The sequence below is a fragment of the Primulina tabacum genome, chromosome 3 (genome assembly GCF_025594145.1).
Source record: "Primulina tabacum isolate GXHZ01 chromosome 3, ASM2559414v2, whole genome shotgun sequence".
Lineage (NCBI taxonomy): Eukaryota > Viridiplantae > Streptophyta > Magnoliopsida > Lamiales > Gesneriaceae > Primulina > Primulina tabacum.
In genome coordinates, this window is record NC_134552.1 from 10,553,925 (window position 1) to 10,580,300 (window position 26,376).

The 26,376-nt window shown below is 35.9% G+C and overlaps 2 protein-coding genes across 2 annotated transcripts; both read left to right on the forward strand.

The window, feature by feature from the left end:
- Nucleotides 1-1,220: 1,220 nt before the first annotated feature.
- LOC142540174 (uncharacterized) lies at nucleotides 1,221-3,745 on the forward strand. Its single transcript, XM_075646142.1, has 5 exons — nucleotides 1,221-1,635; nucleotides 1,854-1,954; nucleotides 2,802-2,918; nucleotides 3,000-3,101; nucleotides 3,421-3,745. The coding sequence occupies exons 1-5, from the start codon at nucleotides 1,386-1,388 to the stop codon at nucleotides 3,589-3,591; spliced, it is 741 nt and encodes a 246-aa protein (XP_075502257.1). The 5' UTR covers nucleotides 1,221-1,385; the 3' UTR covers nucleotides 3,592-3,745.
- Nucleotides 3,746-4,418: 673 nt separating this feature from the next.
- LOC142538396 (uncharacterized) lies at nucleotides 4,419-26,120 on the forward strand. The gene is given in 31 exon segments (XM_075643721.1): nucleotides 4,419-4,541; nucleotides 4,595-4,680; nucleotides 5,649-5,727; nucleotides 5,817-5,890; nucleotides 6,330-6,441; nucleotides 7,312-7,495; nucleotides 8,298-8,498; nucleotides 8,577-8,793; nucleotides 8,885-8,956; nucleotides 9,052-9,395; nucleotides 9,686-9,881; nucleotides 9,984-10,233; nucleotides 10,318-10,654; nucleotides 10,880-11,060; nucleotides 11,174-11,286; nucleotides 11,289-11,310; nucleotides 11,481-11,745; nucleotides 12,451-12,906; nucleotides 14,004-14,467; nucleotides 18,036-18,172; nucleotides 18,255-18,436; nucleotides 19,380-19,736; nucleotides 20,122-20,247; nucleotides 20,346-20,411; nucleotides 20,494-21,299; nucleotides 21,301-22,293; nucleotides 22,371-22,650; nucleotides 24,166-24,399; nucleotides 24,711-25,220; nucleotides 25,407-25,569; nucleotides 25,677-26,120. Coding segments are annotated over 31 exon segments (7,884 nt in total). The 3' UTR covers nucleotides 25,931-26,120.
- The last annotated feature ends 256 nt before the right edge of the window (nucleotides 26,121-26,376 follow it).

Below are 26,376 nucleotides of genomic sequence, written 5' to 3' on the forward strand. Positions count from 1 at the left end.
CTTGTTGACCATATTTTGGATGAATTATTTAATAAAATCTAATTCATTTTTAGTCGTAAATATTGTGGTACTGTTGTATATTTGTTTAATTTTGAGGAAGTGAAAAGTAATTTTACTTCATAACTTTATTCAAAAAATGAAATTAAATGTAATTCAAAATTCAAAAAGTTATTAAATTAGTGCTGTGTAATCAACAATTATTTCGTTATTTAAATTATACTAAAGTACACTATTGTCTATTATTTCTACAGTATAAATGAATTATGAAGTAATAAAACCAATATACTTCGATAAATTCAAGGCTCGAAATCCTTGAAATTGAAAATATAATATTTATTTGATTAAAAATTGATGAATAATTATTTTTTTTTAAATATTAGTTAAAATTTTTATGTAGATTTTCAAGACTATTTCGTAAACAATGGGGAAAAAATTACCTAAGATGATATTTTAAAGGTAAAAACTCGTGTGAGAATATCTCACGGGTCATATTTTGTGAGACAGATATTTTATTCGGGTCATCTATGAAAAATTATTACTTGTTATGCTAAGAGTATTACTTTTTATTGTGAATATTGGTAAGTACACTCGTCTTACAAATAAAAATTTATGAGATCTCACAAGAGATCTACTCTAAAGGTAAATGTAATTCCATGCAAAATAGTTCGGACATATCTAGGCTATACAATAATCATAAAGACAGGAAATCTAGGCGATATATAACCCAATCTAACTAGTCTACCAACCGAAAAGAGCAAGATCCACTTTCAAATGGATCCAATCGAGTAGTCACTATATAAAATTTCATTTTTGATTAATTATTATTATATATATATATATTATTTATTTATACGACGATCATATGATGTTTACTTATACAACAACATAACAACACTATAATAAAATTTAAATTACCAAAAAATGTATATGAAAATTGAAATATTAGATTTTGCAAGACAGATCGATATATCGATATTTATAATAAAAAATAAAAATTTTAATATAAAAATTAATGGTTTTTATTTATTGAAATCATTTCCCAAGATTTTTTTTTTTAAAAAAATTGAAAAGGGATAAAGACTGAAGAATCAAATACGGGAATTAAAATGGAAAAAACAGAAAGAAAGAGAGAAGCAATTATCCCATATGTCAAAGCGTAGACGTGTCAAGTGCCGCTGGCTTTCCACCACCAATGTAGTAATAAAGCCTCTTATTTTCCCCGGAAAAACATGTGGCCTCTGACTCGCTTTCATTTTCCTTATTCCTTCTGTAGATCATCGCCAAGATTCCCCTCGTCTCGTTCCATTTTCTTGACTTTCATTTCTTTATCGTCTTGTAATTCTCCCACATCCCAGTAAATTAACAATCACGAGGAGTAATCAACAATGGCGGAATCGTCCACTCTTTTTGTTTCATTCTTTTCTTCATCTGTTCCTTTTTGTGGCGAACCCATGTCCTTGAACTTTTCCTTTCATTCCACTTCTCTCCCACGTCGGAGATTTCCTTTCCAAATCCATCGCCACCAATCGTCACCGCGCCGCTTCGTCGCCAGGGCAGCTGGGTCGGGGTATTTTCCGGACGACGATGATTCCTTTGGAATGTACCCCTGGCAGAATTCTGACACCGCTGATTCTTGTATCCCCCATTTTCGCCTCTTAATATATGAATTTGTTCATTTGGTTTTTAAAAAGAATCTGAATCAGCATGTGCTTGTAAATTGTAATTTACGTGCATGTGGCATGCGGATTTGATTGGCATGGCAATTTGATTTCATGTGTACAGGGATGAAATTTTGATGGGACTTGTTTATAATTTTTTTTGGGGGGTTTTAATTTTTGCTGTTTTCTTGGCAGCTATTGAGTGGATTCCGGAGGAGAGAGTTACTTTATTTACTGCTGATGGGCTGATCCAAATTGGGGGAAAACTTGTCCCGCGCCGAGTTTCTTCTTCTGATGTATGGTTTTGTGTGCTTGAATTACTCGATTAATTGTGGTTGAGCTGTTGATTGAATTGCCTCATAGTTTAACTCTTTCGGGAACCAATTCTGGAATTTTTTTTGAGAATTTGGGGGAAGAGTGCTGTTTGTATCATATTAATATGTACTTAAAATACAATTGTTTCTTTAATGTGTACACACTGAAATCTACAACAATCCCATCGATCTAACATTTTGAATGATTAAGAAGATCCTTTATTCTTTTCGTCTAAATTCATTTGAGTGATGTATGCATAAGAATTAGGCTAATAAGACTTCCAACAATAATGAATTTTGTATGTTCCAGCATTTTGTCTCGATATTTTAATCACGATAACAAGGTTTATAGCTTTGAAATTTGTTTATAAACTAAATTCAATACTAATTTGGCTGTCTACCTTGTGCTTTCAGTGAATTCTATAGTAGTTCATTGCTCTGTGGTCGTACTTCATGTGTGGCTCTTAAGCATCCTTTAACTATGGATTTACCCTAGTTAGGATTCTGTTTCTAACAAGTTAGAGATCCTTTTCTTCTGAATTTTTAGTTGGTTTAGTTCTATTCTTTTCCCTTGTTTTGAAGTAATTTTTATGCTTGTTTAGTTTGCAGAATAACTTCAAGAATAAGAAGTATCCATTAGTTGTAGTTCATGATGTGCTCGATTAAATACAACATCTGCAGTATAATAATAGCTTACTGGGGGCTGTATGTAAATGTCTCGGCAACAACGTAGCTTTTTTCGAATATTCATTTATTTTATTTTTCTACGACCTTTGAACCCTCTTTCTCAATGAAGACAAATGATTAGCTGTATGCTCTTGGCACACAGAAGAAGCAAGTGAAGGCCAAATTATCTCAAAGGTACCAGCGGTTTCAAGAGAGTAATTACATGGATCCAAAACAAAGCCTCTGCCTTGGTGCTTTATTTGATATAGCGGCAACAAATGTATATCTTTTCCCTTTTACATGGCATATTGTCGTTGTTTCAGCAACATTCTGTTGACTTATAAGAAGTGATCAATGTTAGGGACTTGATGTGGGTAGACGCCTTTGTATTCTTGGGTTTTGCCGATCGATTGAAATGCTTTGTGATGTTGTGGAAGATACTGTTTTGGAGCATGGTGGGGAGGTACTTGTTCTATACTTTGACTCATATCTGTAAATATCTGATGGAATATGTCACCTCTATAATCCCTCCCGTCCCATTAATTTTGATGAAATGGGCGACTTACTGCAACACTTGGTTTTTCTGATCTTCCCTCCGGGTTCATCCTTCTTTGGTACAAATCTTGTGACTGTGTGTATGAGTCAACATTTATTGGCCAATCCAATAATCTTGTGATGAGGAGTGATTCAGTGTTCGGCAAAACATATAATTTTGTGAAAAACAACACACAAATTTTTTCAGTTCAAGGGGTGGTACTAATTGTGCTACTGTTGAAACTCAGGTTGTGACAGCGAGAAAAGCTAGCAAAGAAGGGCTTCACGAAAAGCTAACAATGACTGTTGCGGTGCCATTGCTATGGGGAGTGCCTCCAGCCTCAGAGACTCTTCGTCTCGCAGTCAGGAGTGGAGGCGGGATCGTGGACAAGGTCTTCTGGCAATGGGATTTCTTATAAATAACTGAACTTATGGCCCTCAAAGTCTAACCATTATTGCCGCTTATGTAAATACTTTATTACTTTCTTCTTTTGTAATATGTACAAAATTATTGGAATATGATCAATTGTATGTACCCATAACCCATGCATAATTGTTAATATAACTTCTCTCTACCTTAGTAGACCAATAATGTGTTTATATGACTACCTCACTTTCTGCGTGAAATGTGAATCAAATTTCGTTCATTAGTGTCGGCGTGTATAGCTTTTCAGAGTTTTGGGGAGCATGTCTACCATTTGAATAATTCGTGGGAGTAAGTACATTGAGGCTTTACAGTAAGATACAACTAGACTTCCGAGATTTTACTTGAAAATTCAAGAAAACAAAGTCCTTTGTATGTGGGATAATATGCACGAAATAACACTTGCTTTTCTAAATAATTCGGTTTGTTGGACGCTTCTACCAGAAGGACAATACTCTTTGGGCCACGGTAGGATCAATCACAATTGAGGAATAGTTGGGTGTGCCTTCCTTTCCTTTTAGTTGGCACTAGTTTAAATTTGTGATACATTTCGGTTTTGTTTTAATTTTTAAAAATAACATTTATATTTATTTTATCCAAACATATGATATTGCCAACGTTTGATACCATCTTGTCTGTAAAATTTCCGGTGAAGAAAATAGAATCGTGTCTCCTTTCTTGCCTAATGCCTATCTCACATCTACCCAACCTCTTCCTAAACTTACAAAAAATCCCCAAAAGATTTGAAAATTAAAATTATTCCAACGAAACCAAGAGGGAAATAATACATTGCAGTTTCCTTAATCCTTGATTGTACCGATAATGGATGTGGTAAATGCCTCTTGTGTCTCTTTTACACCAGTGTCATCTTCTTCTCCTATGCTTCTCAGTTCAAATTTCACCACCTTCCCATCAAACTTTTCTTCCCGACCACTCTCCGCCACTGTAAAAAGAAGGGTTCTTTTGGATTCTCTTTCTGCTATCAACATTGAGCGCAGTGCTTGTCAAACTGTAGAGTCCACTGGAACCCAATTGCATTCGTTCTCCCCTTTGCCTTTACTGGTTTTAGCTGCTCTTCCAGGCGGTAAAGCTGCTACATTCACGTTTGGGAAATAATTTAATTTGTGGATTTATCATACATTTTTGTGTGTGCGTTAAGGGTCGAGTAATTTTTTAGTAGATTTCTTTAGACAGATTAATACTAGGTTTAGCCTTGTGATGCAGCCATGACGTTTTCTTTTGTTTCAAGATTATCTTTACTGAAAGCTATTGACTAATTCTCAGCCTTCTCATACCTTGAAAAATGAAAGCTGTATCTTTGCTCAAGGATTTTATAATCTGTTTGTAGTAAAGGAACTAGCTTTGGTCTGAATCAAATCGAAAAGGAGATTGACTAATGAAATAGAAAAACGAAGTTAGTACAAAAGTTATTTATTCTTTTATGTTTATCTGCTCTGTGTAATCGATAATGGGGCAATTTTTGTTTGCTCTTCTGTATACTCTACAATTTTGAATACTTTCCTTTTTCCTACCCAATTTTTAAAAATTTGTTTAATAAACCCGGAGATATCAAAAGAAAAAAGAGGGGATTTTTTCATTCTGTTCAAAAAAAGAGGGTCATGCACGTTTGCTTGAAACAATTTCCAAATTACTATTTTACGCCTTTGAGCCCGCATAGAACCTTTGATTATTTTCAAACCGACCCATTTACTATCTATTATTTGATTGACTAATCCTCTATATTGGAAAGGATGAAGGGTCAAATGGTTTGGTAATTCTTCGTGAGGGAATGAGTCGAGAGAATTTTGAATCAGAGTTCTGGATTTTTGTTCATCTTTCGCCATAATAATATCTCGGGGTTTGCAGCGATAACTTGGTATATCTACTATGCGCCCATTCACTAAAATATGTCTATGGGGAGAGAGAAATCGTCCACGACTGAGTTTTACTCTCATTATGCTATATAATATTTGATTTGTAAGTTGGCCTAAATCATGTGCATATTGTCAAGTGTATCAAATTCATGGTTTCTTATACTTGTATATCTTGCAGCTTTCTCCAAAGAATTGCTAATTCTTTTGAAAGTCTTCTTGAAAGTGGTGCTGATAGGGATCCTGAGATAATTGAGCAGGTCTTGAAATTAATCTGTCGACATATTTCTCCCTTTGTTATATTTCATATTTTGAAACACACAAGCTTAAGTCTGGTTGTTATTGGCAGATATTCAGATCTTGGTCGCGTATTATGATGTACTTGCAGAAATATCTTGCAGACAATACTGGCCATGTTCTAAGGTTGTTCATTTTTCTCTATTTAATGGTGCTATAAAAACTATGCTTTGCCTACATACCTCCAATGATTCATTGAGGTTTCAATCTGTGATGCTTATACTATGTTTGACATTCTCATTACTTTGAGCTGTAAGACTGGTGTAATCTGTTGCCTCTAAGGATGTAAAGTAACTAATGTTTATGGAGCAACTAGTTTTCAGTTTTTTTAAAAATGCCTCAGAATTTTGAGAGAAATCATATTTAATATAATTATGCCACATCATGGCATTTATAATGTATTCATCAGTACCTTTTATTGGATTTGGATGGTTTAAATGGTTGACCTTACTGTTTAAGGTCGAAGTTGTAACTCATATTCAATAATGGATATTTAAAAGGACATTATATTATGTGATGTGCATGTGTTTGGAATACTAACATGGAAACGTCTTCTGATGCGCAGAATTACTGCGAAATTAAGATACTACCCCAAAGACTATGTTCGAGAATTTATGGCCAAATCAGTATCAGTTTTGTTAAGGAAAACACCAACTGAGAAGCTAAAAACAGGTGCTGTTTCTATTATAAATTCACTGGCCTACTTTTTTAGATTTAATTGTCACTTGATGTGATTTTGGCTCTAATTTTAGCAGAAGATCTAAGCATTGCTTGGCATTCCATAGGCATGATGTAGCTAGCTTTCTTTCTTTTTACTCTTATATTAAATCTGTATAGGAAAGTCCGAATTAAATGCTCTATATTTCCTCCGTATGATACCGATTTATATCGATAATGTGAGCATATGATTTTCCCAAGGTAAATTGGATTTCTTGATTCAGTCCATCATCACCTTCTGCCATGCATTACTCTCAGTAGATATGGGTGTCCACTGTCCACACTCATCCACTGGATATGGTGGGGGCAGTTAACATAATCCACCCAAGAGTGACCCTGAACATCTCATTGTTTTTCTCTCTAACTTTGGCATATTTTTAGGTTCTAGTTAGTACACCTAAATATGCGTGTAAACTATAAAGATTGCAATTTTGATGATATAGTTCTTCTTATGGAGGTCAATGGTCCCTTATTTTATTCATACATGTTTAAAGGATCCATTTATTTATTTATGTTTATAGGTACATAATTTTTCTTCTAGATGTAGATAATCACTATTCATAGTTTTGGGAGATTTTTTTTGTCTCATGCAACGTGGATGCAAATCGTATTGATTCTTGGTAGCTGGTTCCTACCAATAACTTTTCAAGAGAGATCACTGTAAACTTGAGTATATAAGCTAGTGTGTTTGTTCACATGCGTGTTATTCGCGAGGGACAGTTCTCTATATTTTTTCCAACGTTTCAGGAATGGGTCAATTTATATTTTTTAGCTGGGTTGGTTAGACATTTGACCTGAGAAAGCAATATTTGGCTTCAAATTATGAGCAGATATTTAGCCAAGTCATGGCTGAAATTATTGAGGAACCATCAGAAACAAGAAAATCTGGTGCTGGTGCATTACTGTCTCATACTATGAGAATCACCTCATCGAGAATGCACTCAAGGGCTGAAATATTATTGTCACTGCTGCTGGATTACTTATTTATTCAAATTGGTAATCCAAGGGACAAAGGTATATTCATCGATCTCTTGCTCGAGTTATTTTGTTGTTGCTCGCCATCCTTTTGTTATTCCTCATTCATGTGATTCCTACCTTGATTTTCTAACTTAGAGATATGTCTGCTTTCTTGTTTATGCACTGGGAATACACTAGTTTATTCAATGTGAATCAAAACTCTCATGAAAACTCAATCTCCTTCATATCAGGTGGACACTGAGTATGACTTGGAAATGTTGTTTTATTGTCATCTTTGAATTGATGGACAATTTCAAAAACAAGTAATTAGATCTGTACTTTAGAATTCTTTCTTGTGATTGTTTTATAATTTGGATTTTGTTGAAGATGTATTTTTCCTGGGTTTGCAGACTTTCAAGACTTATAGAATTTTATGAATGAAATAGAAACGTATAAAATGCAAAAGCGTTGCGGCACTTATCAGAAAGCTATATTTTACATCCTATTAATTTATAACCAGCAGGTAAAGGCTTGTGTTGTTAACTTGGTCAAATAGTTGTATTTACAGCAATATTTTGTTTCTTAGTTCAGAAATTTGTTTCTTGCTTCTCTGAACCTGTTGATGTTTTGAAGTAAAGTAAGACATTATGAGCTTAACATTGTAAATGTCTAAAATACTGTTGGGGTAAACACAGCACAATCTTTAAAGTTATGGTGTATAATCGACTTAGTTCTTGGTTTTATAGATTATTTGTTTAACTCGCTTATTGTTTTAATTTCTTCTTGATATCATTTAGGTCTGTGTTCTCATTCTCTTATCTTTTTTTTATGTTTCTCCGATATATTTCCACACATCCAGGCTTTAGCATTGCTGTTGAAGTTCTTTGTCTGGCCTTCCAAAGACTGTATGCTGAGTTAAATCCAACTCAACTGACTAGTGTGTGGGAATTCATGGTCAGAAAAATAACTGATTGTGCAACCGAAAACCCACTTTACCTCAGCTGCCTATTGACCATTCTCATTTCTATGGTGCAAAGCGATAATCTTGGAAAAGTTTCTGGTGGGTTAAAAAATATTTTTTATGGTTAAAATATTGTCTTGACTCACACTGATCTTTGACATTCTTTACATTATGTAGATTACAGCTCTATACTTCGACTGGTTAAACTGCTTTTACATGAAGTTGTTATACCTTATCATACCACGGATGCCGTAGAGCAGCAGTCTGATGTCATTGATCAAGTTCTGAATCTAATGCTTTGCGTGCTTAATGGTCTCTCCAAGGCTAAAAACATGTCAGTGTTGTCTGTTGTTGCTTCAGAATGGGAACCAATATTTAAATTAAGGAGCCGAAGGTGTTCCTTTCAGTTGAATTTTTTGCTGCATTCTTTTCGAATCTCCTTGCCTTGTCTTTGTTGGTCTCACATTTTTTGTTTGGTGTTGCAGTTTACTGAACTTTCTCAATAATCTCCTCAACGACCTTTCTATTTTTTATGCTTTTGGAACAAATATTTTAAGGTAACCAGCTATTTGTAATCGTTTTTGTCTTTAATGTCTGAAATTACTCACAATTTTACCTTCGGTTTTTAAATTAATTCTTGGATTGATTTCAGCTCATTCAATAATATGATAGAAATATTCGAGGAAGAAACTGTTTATTTAATGGTAATTTTCTGTGAGAAACTTGGGGGGGAGAGGTCTAACTTGTTGCGCAGAAACTCCATGGAAAATCTATCAAGAATACACATTTATTTTGAAGAGACTCTAAAATATTGGATTGAAAACATCAATCAAGCTGTAAAAGGGAATTCAATTTCCATTCCAGTTCAACAAAGCAGGTTGGCAGTTCTGTGGGGTGTTATTGGGTGCTACAGTGATTTTGCAGATGCACAAGCAAGTTTGTCAATACTGATGGACTTGATAGATTCATTGGACGAGCTTTTGATGACTGAATATAGTAAGACATTCTGATACTCAAAAGGACTTCCTTTACTTTGACTTTGTATTTGCAAAAAAAAAAAAAAACTCAATTAGGTCCATCGTAAAGACTTCATGTTTAGCTCGCCCTTTTATAAATGTGTGTGGCTTAGCATATTAATTTTTTTTATCGAATTGGATATATTGACTAGCTGACGATACATAAGTTTACATTATGAATTGCTAAAGCTTACCTCTACTCTCTAATTATTCTAATTAGCTCCAATATACTCCTTATGACACTCATATTTATTTATTCTGTTTTCAAAGATTTTACGGGCATTCAGGAAGGCACTTGGCAAACCCTAATTGGTGCTGCATTGCGAGCCTATCATAAGTTTGCATGTAATAGGAACATTGCTTACTGTGAGGCTTCCCTTACTAGATTCTCGGACCTTGCGAAAAGATACAAGTTATCACCACAAATTTTGGCTGTAGTAGCTGATACTTTTGATTCGGTCTTGGGGTAAGTTGTTTCTTGTTTCAACATTTTCATAAAAATGTTTTAGTGGGTCCCTCTTTTGCAAATGCATGATTATTCCCTTAATCTTAAAAATATGTTAAGAAGGTCCGGGAATCGAGACGATGGAAAATCCGAATTTTATCTTTCAGAATGTATATTTCGGAATGGGTTAGATGCATTGAACCTATTTGCTGAAAATCTCTGCCATGCCGATAAAGAGATTCGCCTTTCTACCCTGCGAATATTGTGCCATTTTGAACCTTTTCGCGACGACCCTTCTGTGAAAGAGTTTCCTGTCAAGAAAAGGACAAGAGATGATTCTGTGGCTTGTCATGTAAAGGATCCACATATTGATGTAAGTCGGGTATTTATTGTGCCTTTTATTTAATTTCACATGTTCATCCATCAAAGTTCATCATTTTTTTATTCTGAATCCTAGGTTCTCAACCTTCTCAGATCAATTGAAAAGATGGCCCTCTCAATTGGCACCAGCCGTCAAGTCATTTTACTGTGGTGTAAAATACAATCGCGTCTGAGTGCTCGGAGTGTTCCTGAACAGTATTTACCTGGTGTTTTAAGTGGAATTGTTGGAATATTTTATAACCGATATAGCTATGTATGGAAGCCAGCACCAGAATGTCTCGCCGTCCTCATTGGCCAATATTTTAGGATGCTGTGGGACAAATATGTTATGCATCTTGATCATTGCCAGTCTGTTTTTCTAACATCTCGTGATCTATGTAGTCGATGCAATGACGATTGCAGCAAGGACGACGGTACGACTCTTTTCAACTGTTGATCTTATTTCCAACAATCCTGCTATTTTTCTATTTTCTTACAGAGCACATGTTTCTTTATATTCTCCTCTATCTTTCCCACCACATGAAATATTTAATAGTTTCAGGCGCCCAAGATGTAATCTGCCTACCTTTTTTTTTTAATTTATTAATAAGGTTCTTGAATTTTAATTTTTGATTCACAGCCTTGTGTTGATCATGCAGGTTTGGTTGGACGCTTCAAATTTAACATCTCTACCATGTTTGATTGTACTCCACCTGCTACCGTTTTGTCCCTGTTGATTCAATCTTTACATAAAGTTCCTTCTGCTGTAGAATCAGACAGTAGGCTAATAATAAGCTTGTTTCTGAAGTTTTTGGGATACAATATTGATGAACTCACACGGTGATCATCTCTAGTATCGTGTCTCGAATAAAATTCTATATTCCTAATGTGAAAAGTTATTAAGGAGTATTGATGTAGTCTTTTATTTGAACATACTTGCTTTGTATTAGCAGGGTTGAATTTTATTCTCTGGATCTTAAAGGGAAAGAATGGAAGGCGGTTCTTCAAGAGTGGTTGAGCTTGTTCAGACTACTACGAAATCCGAAAGCTTTATATCAAAGTATTTTTTTAAAGATGTTCTTCAATACAGGTTAGTGAAAATGGTGTTTTACCTTGTTAAAATTCATTGATATTTTATAGTTTCATCTCCATACACTTTCATCTTGATGTAAAATCGAAGATTTAATTTTTGCTCATTACTCACTTCTCTTTTGTCTTCGTCATTTTTTAGTTAATAATATTTTGGGTGTTGGAAAACAGGCTTCTTGAAGAAAACGATGCTGAAATTCAGATGAAAGTTATTGATTGTCTGCTGACCTGGAAAGATGATTTCTTACTTCCTTACAGTCAGAATCTGAAAAATATGATCAATGCAAAATATCTAAGGGAAGAGCTTACAAGATGGAGCTTATCTAGCAAATCAATTGGTGGCATTGATGTGCAGCACAGAACTTATATAGTACCTATTGTCATACGAATACTAATACCGAAAGTTAGAAGCTTGAAAATGCTTGCTTGCCAGAAGGTACTTTTTATTATATTATCACTTATTTGGTAGATACTCTTAGCGCTGCAAGTTATATTTTGTTTTAATGTTTGTTCATAAATTGATGGGATGCCTGTACCTTCTCAGAGTGGTGTAAGCCATCGAAGGGCTGTTCTTGGATTCTTAGCTGAGCTTGATGTTGATGAACTTCCTCTTTTCTTCTGGCTGTTAATCAAGCCCCTACTTTCTATACATCAAGGTGAATATGAAATGAATAAGAGTTTCTGGAGTTTCTCTGGAAGTTTAAGGGATGAGGTTTATATATCAAATGTCATGAAGCATTTCACAACAAACTCTATAAGCACTCTGTCTTGGAAGAAAAAATTTGGTTTTCTGCATGTTGTCGAAGAAATCTTGGAAGTTTTCGATGTGCAAACTCAAAACGGTAATGTTATTTCCTGTCCTCCTTATCTCGACCTCAACCTCAACCTCAATGTGGTGCAGGATTACTTCAACCAAGAAATGCATACTTTCCTTCTCAATTAAATACTTGTTCACCTTTATCAACCAATTTCTGAAGTAAGTTTTAACTTGCGAAGTATTCCTGTCCATGTAACTTTATACCCATCCAATCCCTTTATTTGGTAGATACTCTTAGCGCTGCAAGTTATACTCTTAGCGCTGCAAGTTATATTTTGTTTTAATGTTTGTTCATAAATTGATGGGATGCCTGTACCTTCTCAGAGTGGTGTAAGCCATCGAAGGGCTGTTCTTGGATTCTTAGCTGAGCTTGATGTTGATGAACTTCCTCTTTTCTTCTGGCTGTTAATCAAGCCCCTACTTTCTATACATCAAGGTGAATATGAAATGAATAAGAGTTTCTGGAGTTTCTCTGGAAGTTTAAGGGATGAGGTTTATATATCAAATGTCATGAAGCATTTCACAACAAACTCTATAAGCACTCTGTCTTGGAAGAAAAAATTTGGTTTTCTGCATGTTGTCGAAGAAATCTTGGAAGTTTTCGATGTGCCACACCTTAATCCTTTTCTTGATCTACTTGCGAACTGTGTTGTCCGGATATTAGCCAGCTACACATCAACTCTGGGTCATACAAAAAGTAGTGGATCTGTTTCTGTACGTAACAGTTGTAGCTTTGAAGCAGATACAGCTGAGAACAGTGAAGTTAAGGGTAGAATCATGGTAACATCGAGATATTTCTGAAATCTTTTTTCTTGGTCAATTGATTTAAAATTCTTGCTTCTATATGATGTTCAGGGCTCCTCAGAATTTCTCATTATTCCTGGTTGATACGAACTCAACTTATTAGCCTGTGGAGAAATATCTTTATGCAATCTAATTTAGTGAACAAAAGCTATATTGTGCAACAAACTATTAAATATGGCAGCTTACCAGGTTTTGCATGCTTCCATCATAATCCACTATCCCATTCCAACAGAATGTTTCTCACACCATGCTGTTGCTCATGCATAATTTCTCCATCTACTAATGTCCATCTCTTCATTGTAATGTGCGAAATAATTTTCAAACATTCGTACAGACATACCTGTTTGGTGAAATCATTTGAAGGATGCTTACACGGTTTAATTCAGTGGCTGTAGAAATAACAATCTTTTGGAGTTTTTCAACAGTAAATAAATGCTCATTAGGTAGTAGGTACTGAATTGTTCTATTGGCATATTTCTTTTTGGTGGATGTGTATTCTTTTGAGTCTGCCAATATGAGTGGATCTTATAGCAAGTGTTGAATATCTAAAGATAGATATTAGATAACTCTTTGAATTAGTAGTGATTTAGATAAAAACTTATCTCCTAGATTTTAAATTCAAAGTAGATTAGATTAGATAGTAATTTTATTCGACAGAACTTCTGTATATTCTGATGTATCACTTCATTATTATTGATTGAATAAAAAGGATATTTCTCCTCATGTCTTTTTTCTTTTTAACTACAGTAAGATTCAAATTTTTGTTGCTTATGGTTAACACGAACCAGGCAGCAGTTTTTTGTCATATGTGAGAACATATATGGTATTGGTTTCCGTCTAGCTGTCATTTTAATAATTTTCAGCTTTAAAATAATTTGTTCTAAGCTTTTGTAACTTCCTCAAATTCCATAGAATTCTGTGTTCACCCCTACAATGTCATGTTTATTTTGAGGTATTTGAACAGCATTTTATTCTCACAACCTTCACTGTTTCATGGAGACTTAATAGTTTTGCTACCTGTTGGGCACATGTGCGTTTTGATCATTCTGATCAGTAGTTTTATTCACGTGCAGGCGAGGACAGTTATAAAGCATTTGAAGGAGTTGAGATCCTTATGCCTGAAAATCATTTATCGTTTTCTTAGCAAATGTGAGGATCATGATTTCGAGAGTGCCTTTTGGGACCTGTTCTTGACATCAGTTAGACCCTTAATTGCCAATTTTGCACAAGAAGGCGCCAGTAGCAAGAATCCGAGTTCACTGTTTTATTGCTTTCTTGCTATGAGTAAAAGCAACAAACTTGTGCCCCTGTTACACAAGAATGGGAGTCTTGTACCAGATATTTTTTCCATGCTTGCTCTCCCTTCAGCTTCTGAAACAATTTTGTCTTGTGTTTTCACGTTTACTATGAACTTATTGGAGCTTGATAGTGGACTGGACAGTGAAGACAACCGTGTCAAGAGAATATTTCTTCCTCACCTTGATCTTCTTATACAAAGCTTGCGGAGCTTTTTTACAAATGAAAATATTACTAAGAGGTACCACGGTTCTTTTTGTTTATTTTCACACTGCCAATATCCACTAGTTAAGCTTTATTTATTTCCAGTGAAAATACTTTGGTTTGTATGATTATTTTGCAATGGTGAAAAGGTTGTTTCTTATATGTTATTCCTGAATTTTTTTGTCCTTGGGATCTGGGCTTAAGACTAGAGGAATTGGGCTTAGAGAGGAAAAAACAGGAGGGAAGCCCATTAACCGGGACTGTTATCCTAGAAGTTCTTGGGAGGGAAATAAAAGGCGTAGGAAAGAGAAATGAGAGGATTCGGCTATTTTTATTGACAGAGAAATACTGGCTTAGGCTAGGATTGGACAGAATTTATCTCTGGGTTTTATTCACTGTGATTCCATATTATATTCATTTTGTTCATCTGTTACTGTTTTATATGAATCGTGGTTGCAACAATTGGTCTGACATGCCGGATTCCATGGGAGTAGAAGAAGAAATGGCAACCACGATTTGGAGGCAACGATCGACTGTTGGAAGAAAAGGTGTTGAAGGTAGCTGAGAATATGAATTCGGTGGTGTTGAAGTTACTGGAGACAGTGGAGTCACTCAACAAAACTGCAAAAGGGTCACCAGGCTTCGAGAGAATAATGGAGCAGGGAAGTACAAGGGGCGTGGGGAAGCAACCGATAGACATCAACATACAAAAAGTGGAGGAGACGTGAATTACAATTAACCCTTGGACAGAAAGATACATACCAGATTGTGGGGGATAACCAGAAGCTCATCGACGAGGAAGGGAAATCCAACAAAAGAGCAGATCTGAGAGGAGAGCAAAGAAGATATCAACAAACAGGTTGAGACACGAAACAAATGGGTTTCAGGGGAGGATGATTTGGGACCAAATCCTCTTGGCCATTCATAAAAATAGCAGTGAGATAAAAAGAGGAAACGAAAAAATGGCCAAGAGGAACGTCGCAGACCAAATGAGGAAAAACATACTATCGTGATACAAGAGTTACTCGGGTTTGATGAGAGACTTGACTGGTGGTCAATCTAAGTTTGAACAGCCTCTCGAGAGCATCGTTATTGCTACAATCAGTCGCATATCAATTGCTTATTATGGCTGGTCAATCCATTGGAGTAGACAGGTGGGAAAGAAATTTCAAACAGAAATTGGAACTTGCTTACTGAAGAATTAATAAGAAGATATAGTGGACGTAAAGCGGTGAATCCGTCCGATGAACTTCACAGATGCAGGAAGGGGGGCTGCGAGTCCGTGTTGAGCAGGATGAAGTTGGGGGGATGCAGACGAGGGTCCTGGGTGAAAAATATCATATGGGCTATTTAGGTAGTAAGCCCAAAGAAAAATTTTGGAGAGACAGAGCCCAACGCCCAATTGCAACCCTTAGTGCTGAAGAATTAAATCGTAATATTAATGAGGTAACTACAGGGAATACTTTGCTATGGCTACTTTTGTATTCCGGGAAAGCGAAGAACCTATTTCTTGTTGATAAGTATTTGACCCTTTATGATGATGACAATGGGAAGTTGTGGGACTTATCGAGTTTTGTGGTCATTAAAGCATAATTGGACAAGAATACAAACACAATTATTCATAACATTGGTGTTGATATTGCAATATGGGCTCCAACTGTTTTTGTCGGTTTCAGTGACAGATGATCAAGGCTAGAGAAAAGTATAGCTGAAATAACTTATCATGAAGATTGGGAAAATAAATTGGAGATTGTTGAAGATAGGAAAAAATATAGTTGCTAGAACTAGTGGAGATATGCGTCATGGGGTGTTTTCGGACCCTCATTCTTAATGTGTTGTTTTTTATGTCGGATGGAAGGATCCGTAGATTAAAGCACATGCTAGCATCCCTAGTGATGTGATTATGGATAAGGGTGCACAATGCAATTTTATTTCAACATCTGTAGTTAAGGGAATAACAAGGACATGAATGTAAATGGAGTTAAGGGATTGGATGGGTATAAAGTTACATGGACAGGAATACTTCGCAAGTTAAAACTTACTTCAGAAATTGGTTGATAAAGGTGAACAAGTATTTAATTGAGAAGGAAAGTATGCATTTCTTGGTTGAAGTAATCCTGCACCACATTGAGGTTGAGGTTGAGGTCGAGATAAGGAGGACAGGAAATAACATTACCGTTTTGAGTTTGCAAAGAAGGCTAGCATATTGGATTACTCAGCTTATTAATAAGTGGGGCTCAACTTTAATTATTCTAACAAAAAGGGAAGATGGAAGTGAATATATTTTTGAAGATTATAGCATAGTGGCAATTTCCATGTGTGGACCAAATGCTAGTACTATTGAGCACAATGATGGAAGCTCCAAGGATCAGATTTTGCTTGTACGTCCTAAGAAAAGCTTTGTGTTCCTCACGCTCTTGGTGAATGAAACAACTTCCAACCCTAACAAGGATGCAGCAGTAGCTGCTGTGAAGAAATATGGGCTGCCACAAAATATTGAAGGTGATGGTGAAGAGTTGGTGTATGTTGAAGCTATATGCTATCTTAAAGAATTTCTTAACATGGGTTTCTTGCATGTTGATACATACCCGGAATCTAGTAATATTGATGAGTTTCTAAATGCTGGAATGGATGCTTCAACACTGGAAATTCAGTTTCTTGATCGACAACTTTCAAGTGAAACAATGTAAGAGAAGACAAGAGTCAATCTAGAACTCTTAGCCTTGACGACAAGGCTAATATGAGGGAAGGGAGTATTGTTACGGACCTGGGCTTAAGACTAGAGGAATTGGCTTAGAGGAAAAACAGGAGGGAAGCCCATTAACAGTAATGGTTATCTTAGAAGTTTTACGGAGGGAAATAAAAGGTATAGGAAAGAGAGACAAGAGGATTCAATTATTTTTATTTAGAGAGAAATACTAGCTTAGGCTAGGGCTGTACAAAGTTTAAAACAATAGACGTGCACAAACAGCTTACGGTATGTGCTACTACGCTATTTACGCTACGTTATGACAGGGCAAAAACCCTACGGGTCAACGCCACGTTTTTAAAACACCGGTGATATTAGGTAATAATTGTCTTCTTAACGAGGGCAAGTGTTGTGTTTCGGCGTTAGTTGTCAAAGATTCTAAATGTCATTGTTGACAAGCCTATTCCACTCAGGTTCCAGGATGTATCCAGCGCCACGTTCAAAACTGAGAAGAGAAAATGGTAGTATGATCTATACTCCAGTTGATCACTTCCAAGTGTTTGCCGAGGACGAGAATGCGAGAAAAAGTGATGAGCAGCATTTATTTATCTCAAAATCACTTTTCCTTGCTTTACCTACTGTCATTTTCTTTATTTCTTTTATTTCACTAGGTTTCAACTTGTTATGTGTCAAGTTTTTTGAAGTATGGGTAAAATTTGTATCATTTTTGAGTTACTTTTACGTTTCTCTGTGCTCTTGCGTGGTTCTTCATTCTTATCCCTAATTAGGATTCTTGCGAGAGTCTGATAATTTGTTCTATGAAAATTAGATATCTTATTTCTCTGTTACCTGGCATTTAGTTTTTCCAGGAAACTCACTTAAATCCTTTTTATTGTTATTCCATATATTTCTACAGGAAGTTGGCCCAGTTCCTGGGCAAGAAGGAATTTACCATATTTAGTTTGATATCAAAATATGTAAAGGAACCGTCAGTTGCTGAAACATTTCTGGATATATTGCTCCCTCTTCTGATAAAAAGACATCAGGATTTTGGTTAGACCCCCCTGATATTTTTTGTTAATGATACTGATTAATGTTTTTCATTTATCACAAGAAATCACCGTTCTTTTTTTAGATACTTGTATTGATGTCTTGCAAATCGTTCAACAAGTGGTAAAAGTGCTGGAGAGTGGAAGTAGTGAAAAAATTCTACATTCAATTATCCCGCTGCTTATTTCAGCTGAGTTGGTTGTCCGGACTGCTATATGTGATGTTCTCGATGCTATTGCTATGAAAGATTCTTCTGTGCTTAATCTGGTAATGTGAACTATTTGATGTTTTTTTATAAATAAAAAGCCGTACTGGTTTATTTTTCATGAAGATAGCATAAGTTCTTAGACATAAAAGTGTTATTTTGGGTTTGGGGCCTTGGGCCACCTCTTATGAGCTTGGGCTTTTGGAAATAGTGGATTGAACATGATGTTAAAATTAGGAATCAAACCATTATAATCTCTGTGCACGAAAACCACGTATATTTCATTAAATTGATTGTAGGCACCACTTTATTGTCTAGTGCCCGACCAATTTGCACGTATATGTTATAAATTCATTGTGTATGTTGGTCGGTGTGGTTGGATAGAAGTAGGAGGATTTTTGAAAATGAAGAAGACTTGATTGAAGATGTTTGGGACAAGATAAAATTTACGGTTCCGTTTTGGATTTCAAAGAATGTGGAGTTCAAAAACTTTTCGGTTACAAATTTGCACAGGGATTGGAGTCTTATTTTATGCTAAGATGACTGGCTTTTACCTCTTTTTGTGTTGGTCTCTGGTTCACTTTGTGTAATTATTATTGTTTATATCTTTATTGATATAATTCTGTTTCCTATGTAAAAAAATTAAAATTTAGGGTTCCAAATAGGAATTTGAAGATCGGCGAATTCAAACCTTTTGTGGTTACAGATTCGTGTAATCGGAGGCTAATATTATGCTAATTGTACTATTGTTTTACCTTATCCTGTGTGGACCAAAAAGCTATCCTTTTTCGTTTAATATAATATTGTTTCCTATCCAAAAAAAAAATTTGCATGTATATGTGAATTTTAATTCCAGGAATGTTCTCGGCTTAAAACATACGGGTGGTACTAAAATATGAAAGTATTGAATGGTTCATGAGCTCAATAAGTATTGAATGGTTCATGCTCGATCTCTTAGGAAATATGATTTCAGTAGTAAGCCCGACCCATATTTTTTATCTTCAGGCAAGAATTCTTCGTGAACTGAATGCATCCTCTAAAATGGAGATTGGTGGTCTTGATTATGACAAAGTTATCTGTGCTTATGATAAGATTACTGTGGAATTTTTTTACACCATTCAAGAGAAGCATGCTATGGTAATCTTGGCACACTCTATACAAGACATGTCATCTGAAGAGTTGATCTTAAGGCAAAGTGCTTTCAGATTATTGCTCAACTTTATCGAATTTTGTGGCAAGATCCATAATGGATCACTAAGTTCTAATGAAGTTTGGTCTGTAGCTGGTATTCAGCACTTAGCAAACAATTTCATCTTGAAACACATGGGGAATGCGATGGCCAAGGAGGGTGCTGCTCAAAAGGTATTAAACGTGGTATCATTTTCAATTTTCTCTGTTATATCTCTCTTTCAAAGTGCATGTGTCTATACTCTAATGTATTTATTATCTGATGTGCTTGTGTTTGTCTTTCTAACTGCCTTCCAATTCTTGAGTGTCCCTTCTTTCTCTGAGGCTAAAAGTTTATAGAATGGGTGATGTTCATGTTTATTAGTTGAAGATATATTCAACATCGGGACTTCTTGTGGGGTATTGCTGTGTTTGTTTTCAACTTTTGCTTGCTTTTTTTCCCTTCCTATATATTTTCAATGTTTGTTATGATGTTGTGACCTCTGAATGTTCCACTGGAGGTGAGATGTAATAATCACTACAAGGATTCACGCTGACCATGTATTGGTATGGTTCTTAGGTGTGGATTGATTTACTTCGAGAAATGGTGTTGAAACTTCCCAATGTTGCGAGCCTTGATTCCTGTAGGGCTTTGTGCAGTGATGATGCAGAACAAGATTTCTTCAACAACATAGTTCACTTACAGGTAAACCCTCTTTTACTTTTCCTTTGGATGTTCATATTGAATAAATTAAACTTAGGAGTAGAAGTATGATGTTTTGCGAATTTTATACTTTCATGTAGAAACACAGGAGATCTAAGGCTTTGTCTCGTTTTAGAAACATTTTCGTATCAGGAAAACTTTCAGAGGTAACTCTTCAGTTTTTTCTGGAATCACAAAAATATTCTCTGTGCTTCACTTATCTCCTGCAACGCTTTATGATTTTTCCAGGTGATAACAAACAAAGTATTGGTTCCGCTCTTTTTTGGCATGTTGTTAAATTTGCAAGATGGAAAGGATGAGCATATCAGACATGCCTGTTTGGATGCGCTTGCTAAAATTTCTAGTTCCATGAAATGGAATCGATATTATGCCTTGCTAATCAGATGTTTCCGATATATACAGCTAAAACCAGACAAGAAAAATCCTTTGTTGCGGCTAGTCAGCTCTATACTTGACCACTTCCATTTCTCAGAGATGCCTCGGGTCCATGAATCTAAAGTTGCTAATTGTGATACTCCTGATCCGTATGCTATTAACATGACTTCTTCGTCATTGAGAAAATGTTCAAGCTCTACCCAACTTCCAGTTATACAGATGTCTTTGCACAAGAATTTGCTCCCCAAGATTCAAAAGTTTTTAGCCTCTGACTCCGATAAAGTCAATGCAACCATCAGCCTAGTTGCACTAAAACTTCTAAAATTGCTTCCTGTAGAAACCATGGAGTTGCAACTTCCGAATATTATTCATCGCATTGCCAACTTTCTGAAAAATCGTTTGGAAAGTGTACGTGATGAAGCTAGATCTGCACTGGCTGCTTGCTTAAAGGAACTAGGTTTGGAATACTTACAATTTATTATCCAAGTCTTGAAAGGCACATTGAAGAGAGGTTATGAATTGCATGTTCTTGGATATACTCTCAATATCATGTTGTCCAAATTTCTTGTGAATCCAATTTGCGGAAAATTGGACCATTGTTTAGAAGATCTTCTTTCTGTCGTAGAAAATGATGTACTTGGGGATGTTTCTGAGGAGAAAGAAGATTGCCTCCAGAATGAAAGAGACGAGAAAGCAAAGGTCTTATGAGACAGTCAAATTGATTGCCCAAAGTATCACCTTCAAGACTCATGCATTGAAACTTCTTTCACCTTTCACACTTTATCTTCATAAGCAGCTCACCCAGAAAGTTAAATCAAAGTTGGAGAACATATTAAGCAATATAGCTATTGGTATCGAGTGCAATTCATCTGTGGATCAGACTGATTTTTTTGTATTTACGTATGGCCTCGTTGAAAACTGTATCAAGGATGAAGGTGATGAACATGGAAATAATAAACTAGACAAGGTTGATGATGGCGTCCGAGCATATCATTCTGAACGATTAGTAAGTAGTATTGATCGACGCCATTCTCATTTGATATCGGCATTCGCACTTGGGTTACTGCAGACTTACATGAAGAATTTGAAGCTTGACAAAGAGGATGGAAAATTACTGTCTCTGTTAGATCCTTTTGTCAGTTTATTGGGGCAGTGTTTGAGTTCTAAACATGCAAATGTCACAACTACTGCAGTTAGGTGCTTGTCTCGGCTAGTGAGGTTACCTTTGCCATCCCTTCAATCTCATGCTGACAAAATAAAGATTTCATTGTTGGTTATTCTACAAGGCTCCATAAATGCCAGCAGTCCACTGTGTGAGTCATGTGTTAAGTTGTTGACAACACTTCTGCGAAGCACTAGAGTTACTTTATCTGCTGGTCAATTATATATGCTGACCCAATCTCCGTTGTTTGTTGATCTTGCAAAGAATCCCACATTTTTTGCCCTTTCACTGTTGAAGGCTATTGTACACCGAAAACTCGTAGTTCCTGAGATATATGACATCGTCCAGATTGTTGCAGAGTTGATGGTACAAAGCCAGCAGGAACATATTCGTAAGAAATGTGGCCAAATTTTTCTTCAATTTCTGCTTGACTACCATATATCTGAAAAGCGATTGCAGCAACATCTTGATTTCTTAACTGGGAGTCTGAGGTAAAATAAGTGACAGTATTTTTTGTGGGTGTGTGTATGGTTCCTTCAATTTTTGGGTAATGTATGTTTCTTTTCAGATATGAACATCCTAGTGGAAGAGAAGCTGTCCTAGAGATGCTCCATACAACCGTAATGAAATTTCCTCAGGAGAGAGTAGATGAACAATCTCTAACTTTTTTCGTTCTTTTGGTTTTGTTATTGGCCAATGATAACGAATGCAAAGTTCGTTCTATGACTGCGGCTACGATAAAATGTCTTATCGGGCATGTGGATGCAGAGTTTCGTCAGTTCATTCTTGACTGCAGCAAGTCTTGGTACCTTGTTGGTAAACAGAATCTGCGGGGTGTAGCCGCACAGGTAAGATCAAGTAACTTACCATTTTTATGTGCTTTCTGAGTAAAATAATAATTTCACTCATTTTTTTATTGTTCCTTTATGAAACCTATTGGTGGCCTCATTTTGTGTTCCCACTATATGTGGTCAGGAGTAAGAAAGCAATATTTTCTGGTTATTCTCCTGATAAATCCCTATTCATCTTTTGATGGTGGTGTTATCTTCTTAAAACATAGTCATGCATGGTCATAGTAATGGACAATTCTGTGTTATTTTGTTGTGCACAAGTATCTCTCTTCTTTCTCACAAATTCGTTTCTCTTTAGTTGGATGCCACTCATGCTTGTTTGATAGCTGATTATCGGATTGAGATTCATTGATTCAACATTCCGTGCCTAATGTGTGTTGTATGTAAAAATATGTTCATTCATACACTTAACATCTTATCCTTCCTTCTTTTTAAAAAAAGAAACATCTTATCTTTCCCCGCTCTTCAATTACCATGTTTACTGTATCTGTACAGAATCTGGATTGAAATGCTTAAGTTATAGTTTGGTTCTGTAAGAGTTTCTTCACTAAAAAATTTCTGCACTTCAAGATGGAGAAGAGGGGGTTTTGAATTGTAGATTTTTTTAAAAAAAATTGTTGCAATTTATTAAGTTCATTGACTGTTGCACATCGTGGCAGTATTCAAACCATAGTCTATCTTATACTACAGATTATGTAAAATGCACATATGGGCTGGACGAATTGGAAAGGAGTCAAATTGGTCCAGGCTTGTAAAGCCTCACCCATCTGTGCATCAATTAACCCAGTTCAGGAGAACCTGACTCGGGATCTGATTATCGGGCGAAGTAGTATTTCTTTTGTTTTGCCTGTAACTGAAGTGATATCTTCTCATTCCTGACTAAAAACATCAATAAAATTCAGAAAAGGAAGTTCACATTTTGTAAATCAAAGTTAACCTTCATTTTACAGAGTAATACAAAATTTATTTATAAATAAAAACATTTACCATTTCATAATAGAGAAGGCATACAATTAATCAAATTGCCAAAAAAGTCACCGGAAAAAAGAACTGAAATAACGAAACAAATGAAACTGGTATATCATGTTTGAACCATGTTTTTAAATACAACCCTAGATTCCAGACTGACCTGGCAGGGAAAAATTCACGACGTCAGGAAAAGGAACTCCAGTTAATTGGTCTGGGCCTCAGCGGCTCAGTTCTTCTCTGTCTGGACCCTTTTACATGTTTTAGTTGTTCTGTTTTAAACCCAGCTTTATTTGCTTTAGTTGCTTACAGTTTTTGCCTTGATTGGTCAGCTTAATATCCCGAGCCGGTTATTGAGAAGTCCAGAATAGTTCCATTTCTTTTCATGCCAGGGATGATAATATGAGCTTTTATATTGATTGTAATTCTCCTATGACAGAAAGAAGCTAGGAAGCTTGGAAACATTGAATCCACAAGTTGTATCTGTGCTTTACTCTGTATTTTATGTTTCCTTGTAATGATCAACTTGGCAATTTTGTAAAACAGGTTCTGGGTTTGCTAGTGGAAGTAATGGCAGAAGATTTCAAGGAAAACATCGGTCTTGTACTTCCTGTTACGAGAAGCATTTTGCAGTCTGCACTCAGCGCTCTTGCACATGGAGAACATAACATGTCAGACGAGCCAGTTGCTCCCTTTTGGAAGGAGGCATATTATTCGTTGGTTTTATTTGAGAAGATCCTTCATCAATTTCATGACTTGTTCTTTGATAGCGATCTTGAGGTACATTTCATATTATATGTTGTACTGTTTGTTCCTTGAATCAATCTCCAAATTTGAGTCATGTCGTGGATATAGTTGTTGAATGTTATCTTTCATACTCGAAGCAATTATAATGCTTCCCATTTTGGCATTTAGACATTTTGGAGTGTTGTGTGCTCACATAACAACCATGTCACATATTTTTATGTTCTGAAGATTTTTATAAGGATCAAATTTTCTTTACATGGCATTTCAGTGTAACAAAGAAATTATTTGCGGTAAAACAGTTTCTCGTTATCTAATTCTGCTGTTCATTTACTGGTTTCTGACAGGATATGTGGGAAATCATCTGTCAGTTCCTGTTGCATCCTCATTTGTGGTTGCGCAACATATCGAACAGGATTTTGTCTTTGTACTTCGCAGTAATTGATGCACGTGCTAAAAACTATAAAATGCCAATGGAAATGTTCTTTCTGATGAAACCAAGCAGACTTTTCCTGGTAGCTGCATCTTTTTGTTCCCAACTAAAGGCTCCATTGGCAGATGATGCAGCTTGTAGTATTATCACGCAAAACCTTGTGTTTTCAATTTGTCATCTCCACTCCATTTTGGGAAAGAATGCATGCATGATGGATGCTTCTAAGTTCTGGTCAAGCCTTGAAAATTTCGCCCAGGACCAGTTTCACAAAGCTTTTACCGCTCTCGATCCTTCAAAAGGAAGGAGGATGCTTTTTTCATTTACTTCTGATGTCTGTGTTCAGCGTGCTCAAAATCAACATCCATTTATTTCCTTTTTGCTTCAGAAATTGGGAAAAATATCATTGCAAATGGAGGCTACTCAGGTGTGCTTGACAGAACACAACAATAAATTTGACATTTTAAGTCATGCAAATAAATTCAACGGGACTCCACTTTTATATCTTTGGAGCATATATCACCATGAATTTATTGTTCCAAGTAAAAACAAGGTTTTTATTCTTCTACATTTGAATAAGCATTTACTAGCTTAACTGACACCTTTGTTGCAGATGAAAATTGTCTTCAACTGTTTCAAATCAATGTCTCCAGAACTTCTTGGTTGCTATGGCAAGGATTCACTTATCGCATATGATGATTGTACTAGTTATGCCTATCAGATGCTGTTGCCTTTGTACAAAGTTTGTAAAGGGTATACTGGAAAAGTTATTTCAGGTGACTGTTGTTTCTCCCATTTTGCTTACCCTGGAGTGCCCTCTTTATTTAGTTACTTTTCATCATTTTGATATGTCTTGGCTGACTTTTTCTTTTTCTCATGCCAGATGATCTGAAAGAGTTGGCACAAGAGGTTCGCGAAAGCATTAGAGTAATTATGGGGAGCTATTTCATTCAAGTTTACAACCTAGTAAGGAAAAATCTCAAAGGAAAGAGGGACAAGAGGAAACAAGACGAGAAGATCATGGCTGTGGTCAATCCAGAACGCAATGCTAAGAGGAAACTTAGAATCGCAGCAAAGCATCGGAACAATAAGAGAAGGAAAATCATGTCCATGAAAATGGGAAGATGGATGCTTTGAGATCGGGAAGATGCATGGGGTGGCACATATTCTACAAGTAACAACAAATATCATGGTAATTTTCCACCACTCGTCGGTTGTCGATTCTGACAAGTTACTTGAAACATGATTTTTTTTTTTGGATCTTGACATGAGAACACTGAGGCATTATGTCCTTGATTGAGCTATCAAGATGGAGGAAATTGTTCTTCCTGTTGCAAATTCTGCTAATTTCCTTCTCATCTTATCCTTGGCACAGCTCTGCGACGGTATGGGATGAGGGTAGACCTGTCAATCCACCATCACGACGGGTTAGGAAAATATCAACCCAATCCAAATTGTCATGTATTGCGGGTTAGAGGACCAACTCACAAAAAATTTGAAAAAATTATAAGAAATAGTTTTAAAAAAAATCGTACATAACATTTATAAATAATATGCATATTTAAAATTTCCTTAACACCACC

Coding starts and splice junctions, on each gene's coding strand:
- LOC142540174 (XM_075646142.1), top strand. CDS start 1,386: ATGGCGGAATCGTCCACTCTTTTTGTTTCATTCTTTTCTTCATCTGTT. Junction 1,636..1,853: donor TTCTGACACCGCTGATTCTT/GTATCCCCCATT, acceptor TTTTCTTGGCAG/CTATTGAGTGGATTCCGGAG. Junction 2,919..2,999: donor TTGATATAGCGGCAACAAAT/GTATATCTTTTC, acceptor GATCAATGTTAG/GGACTTGATGTGGGTAGACG.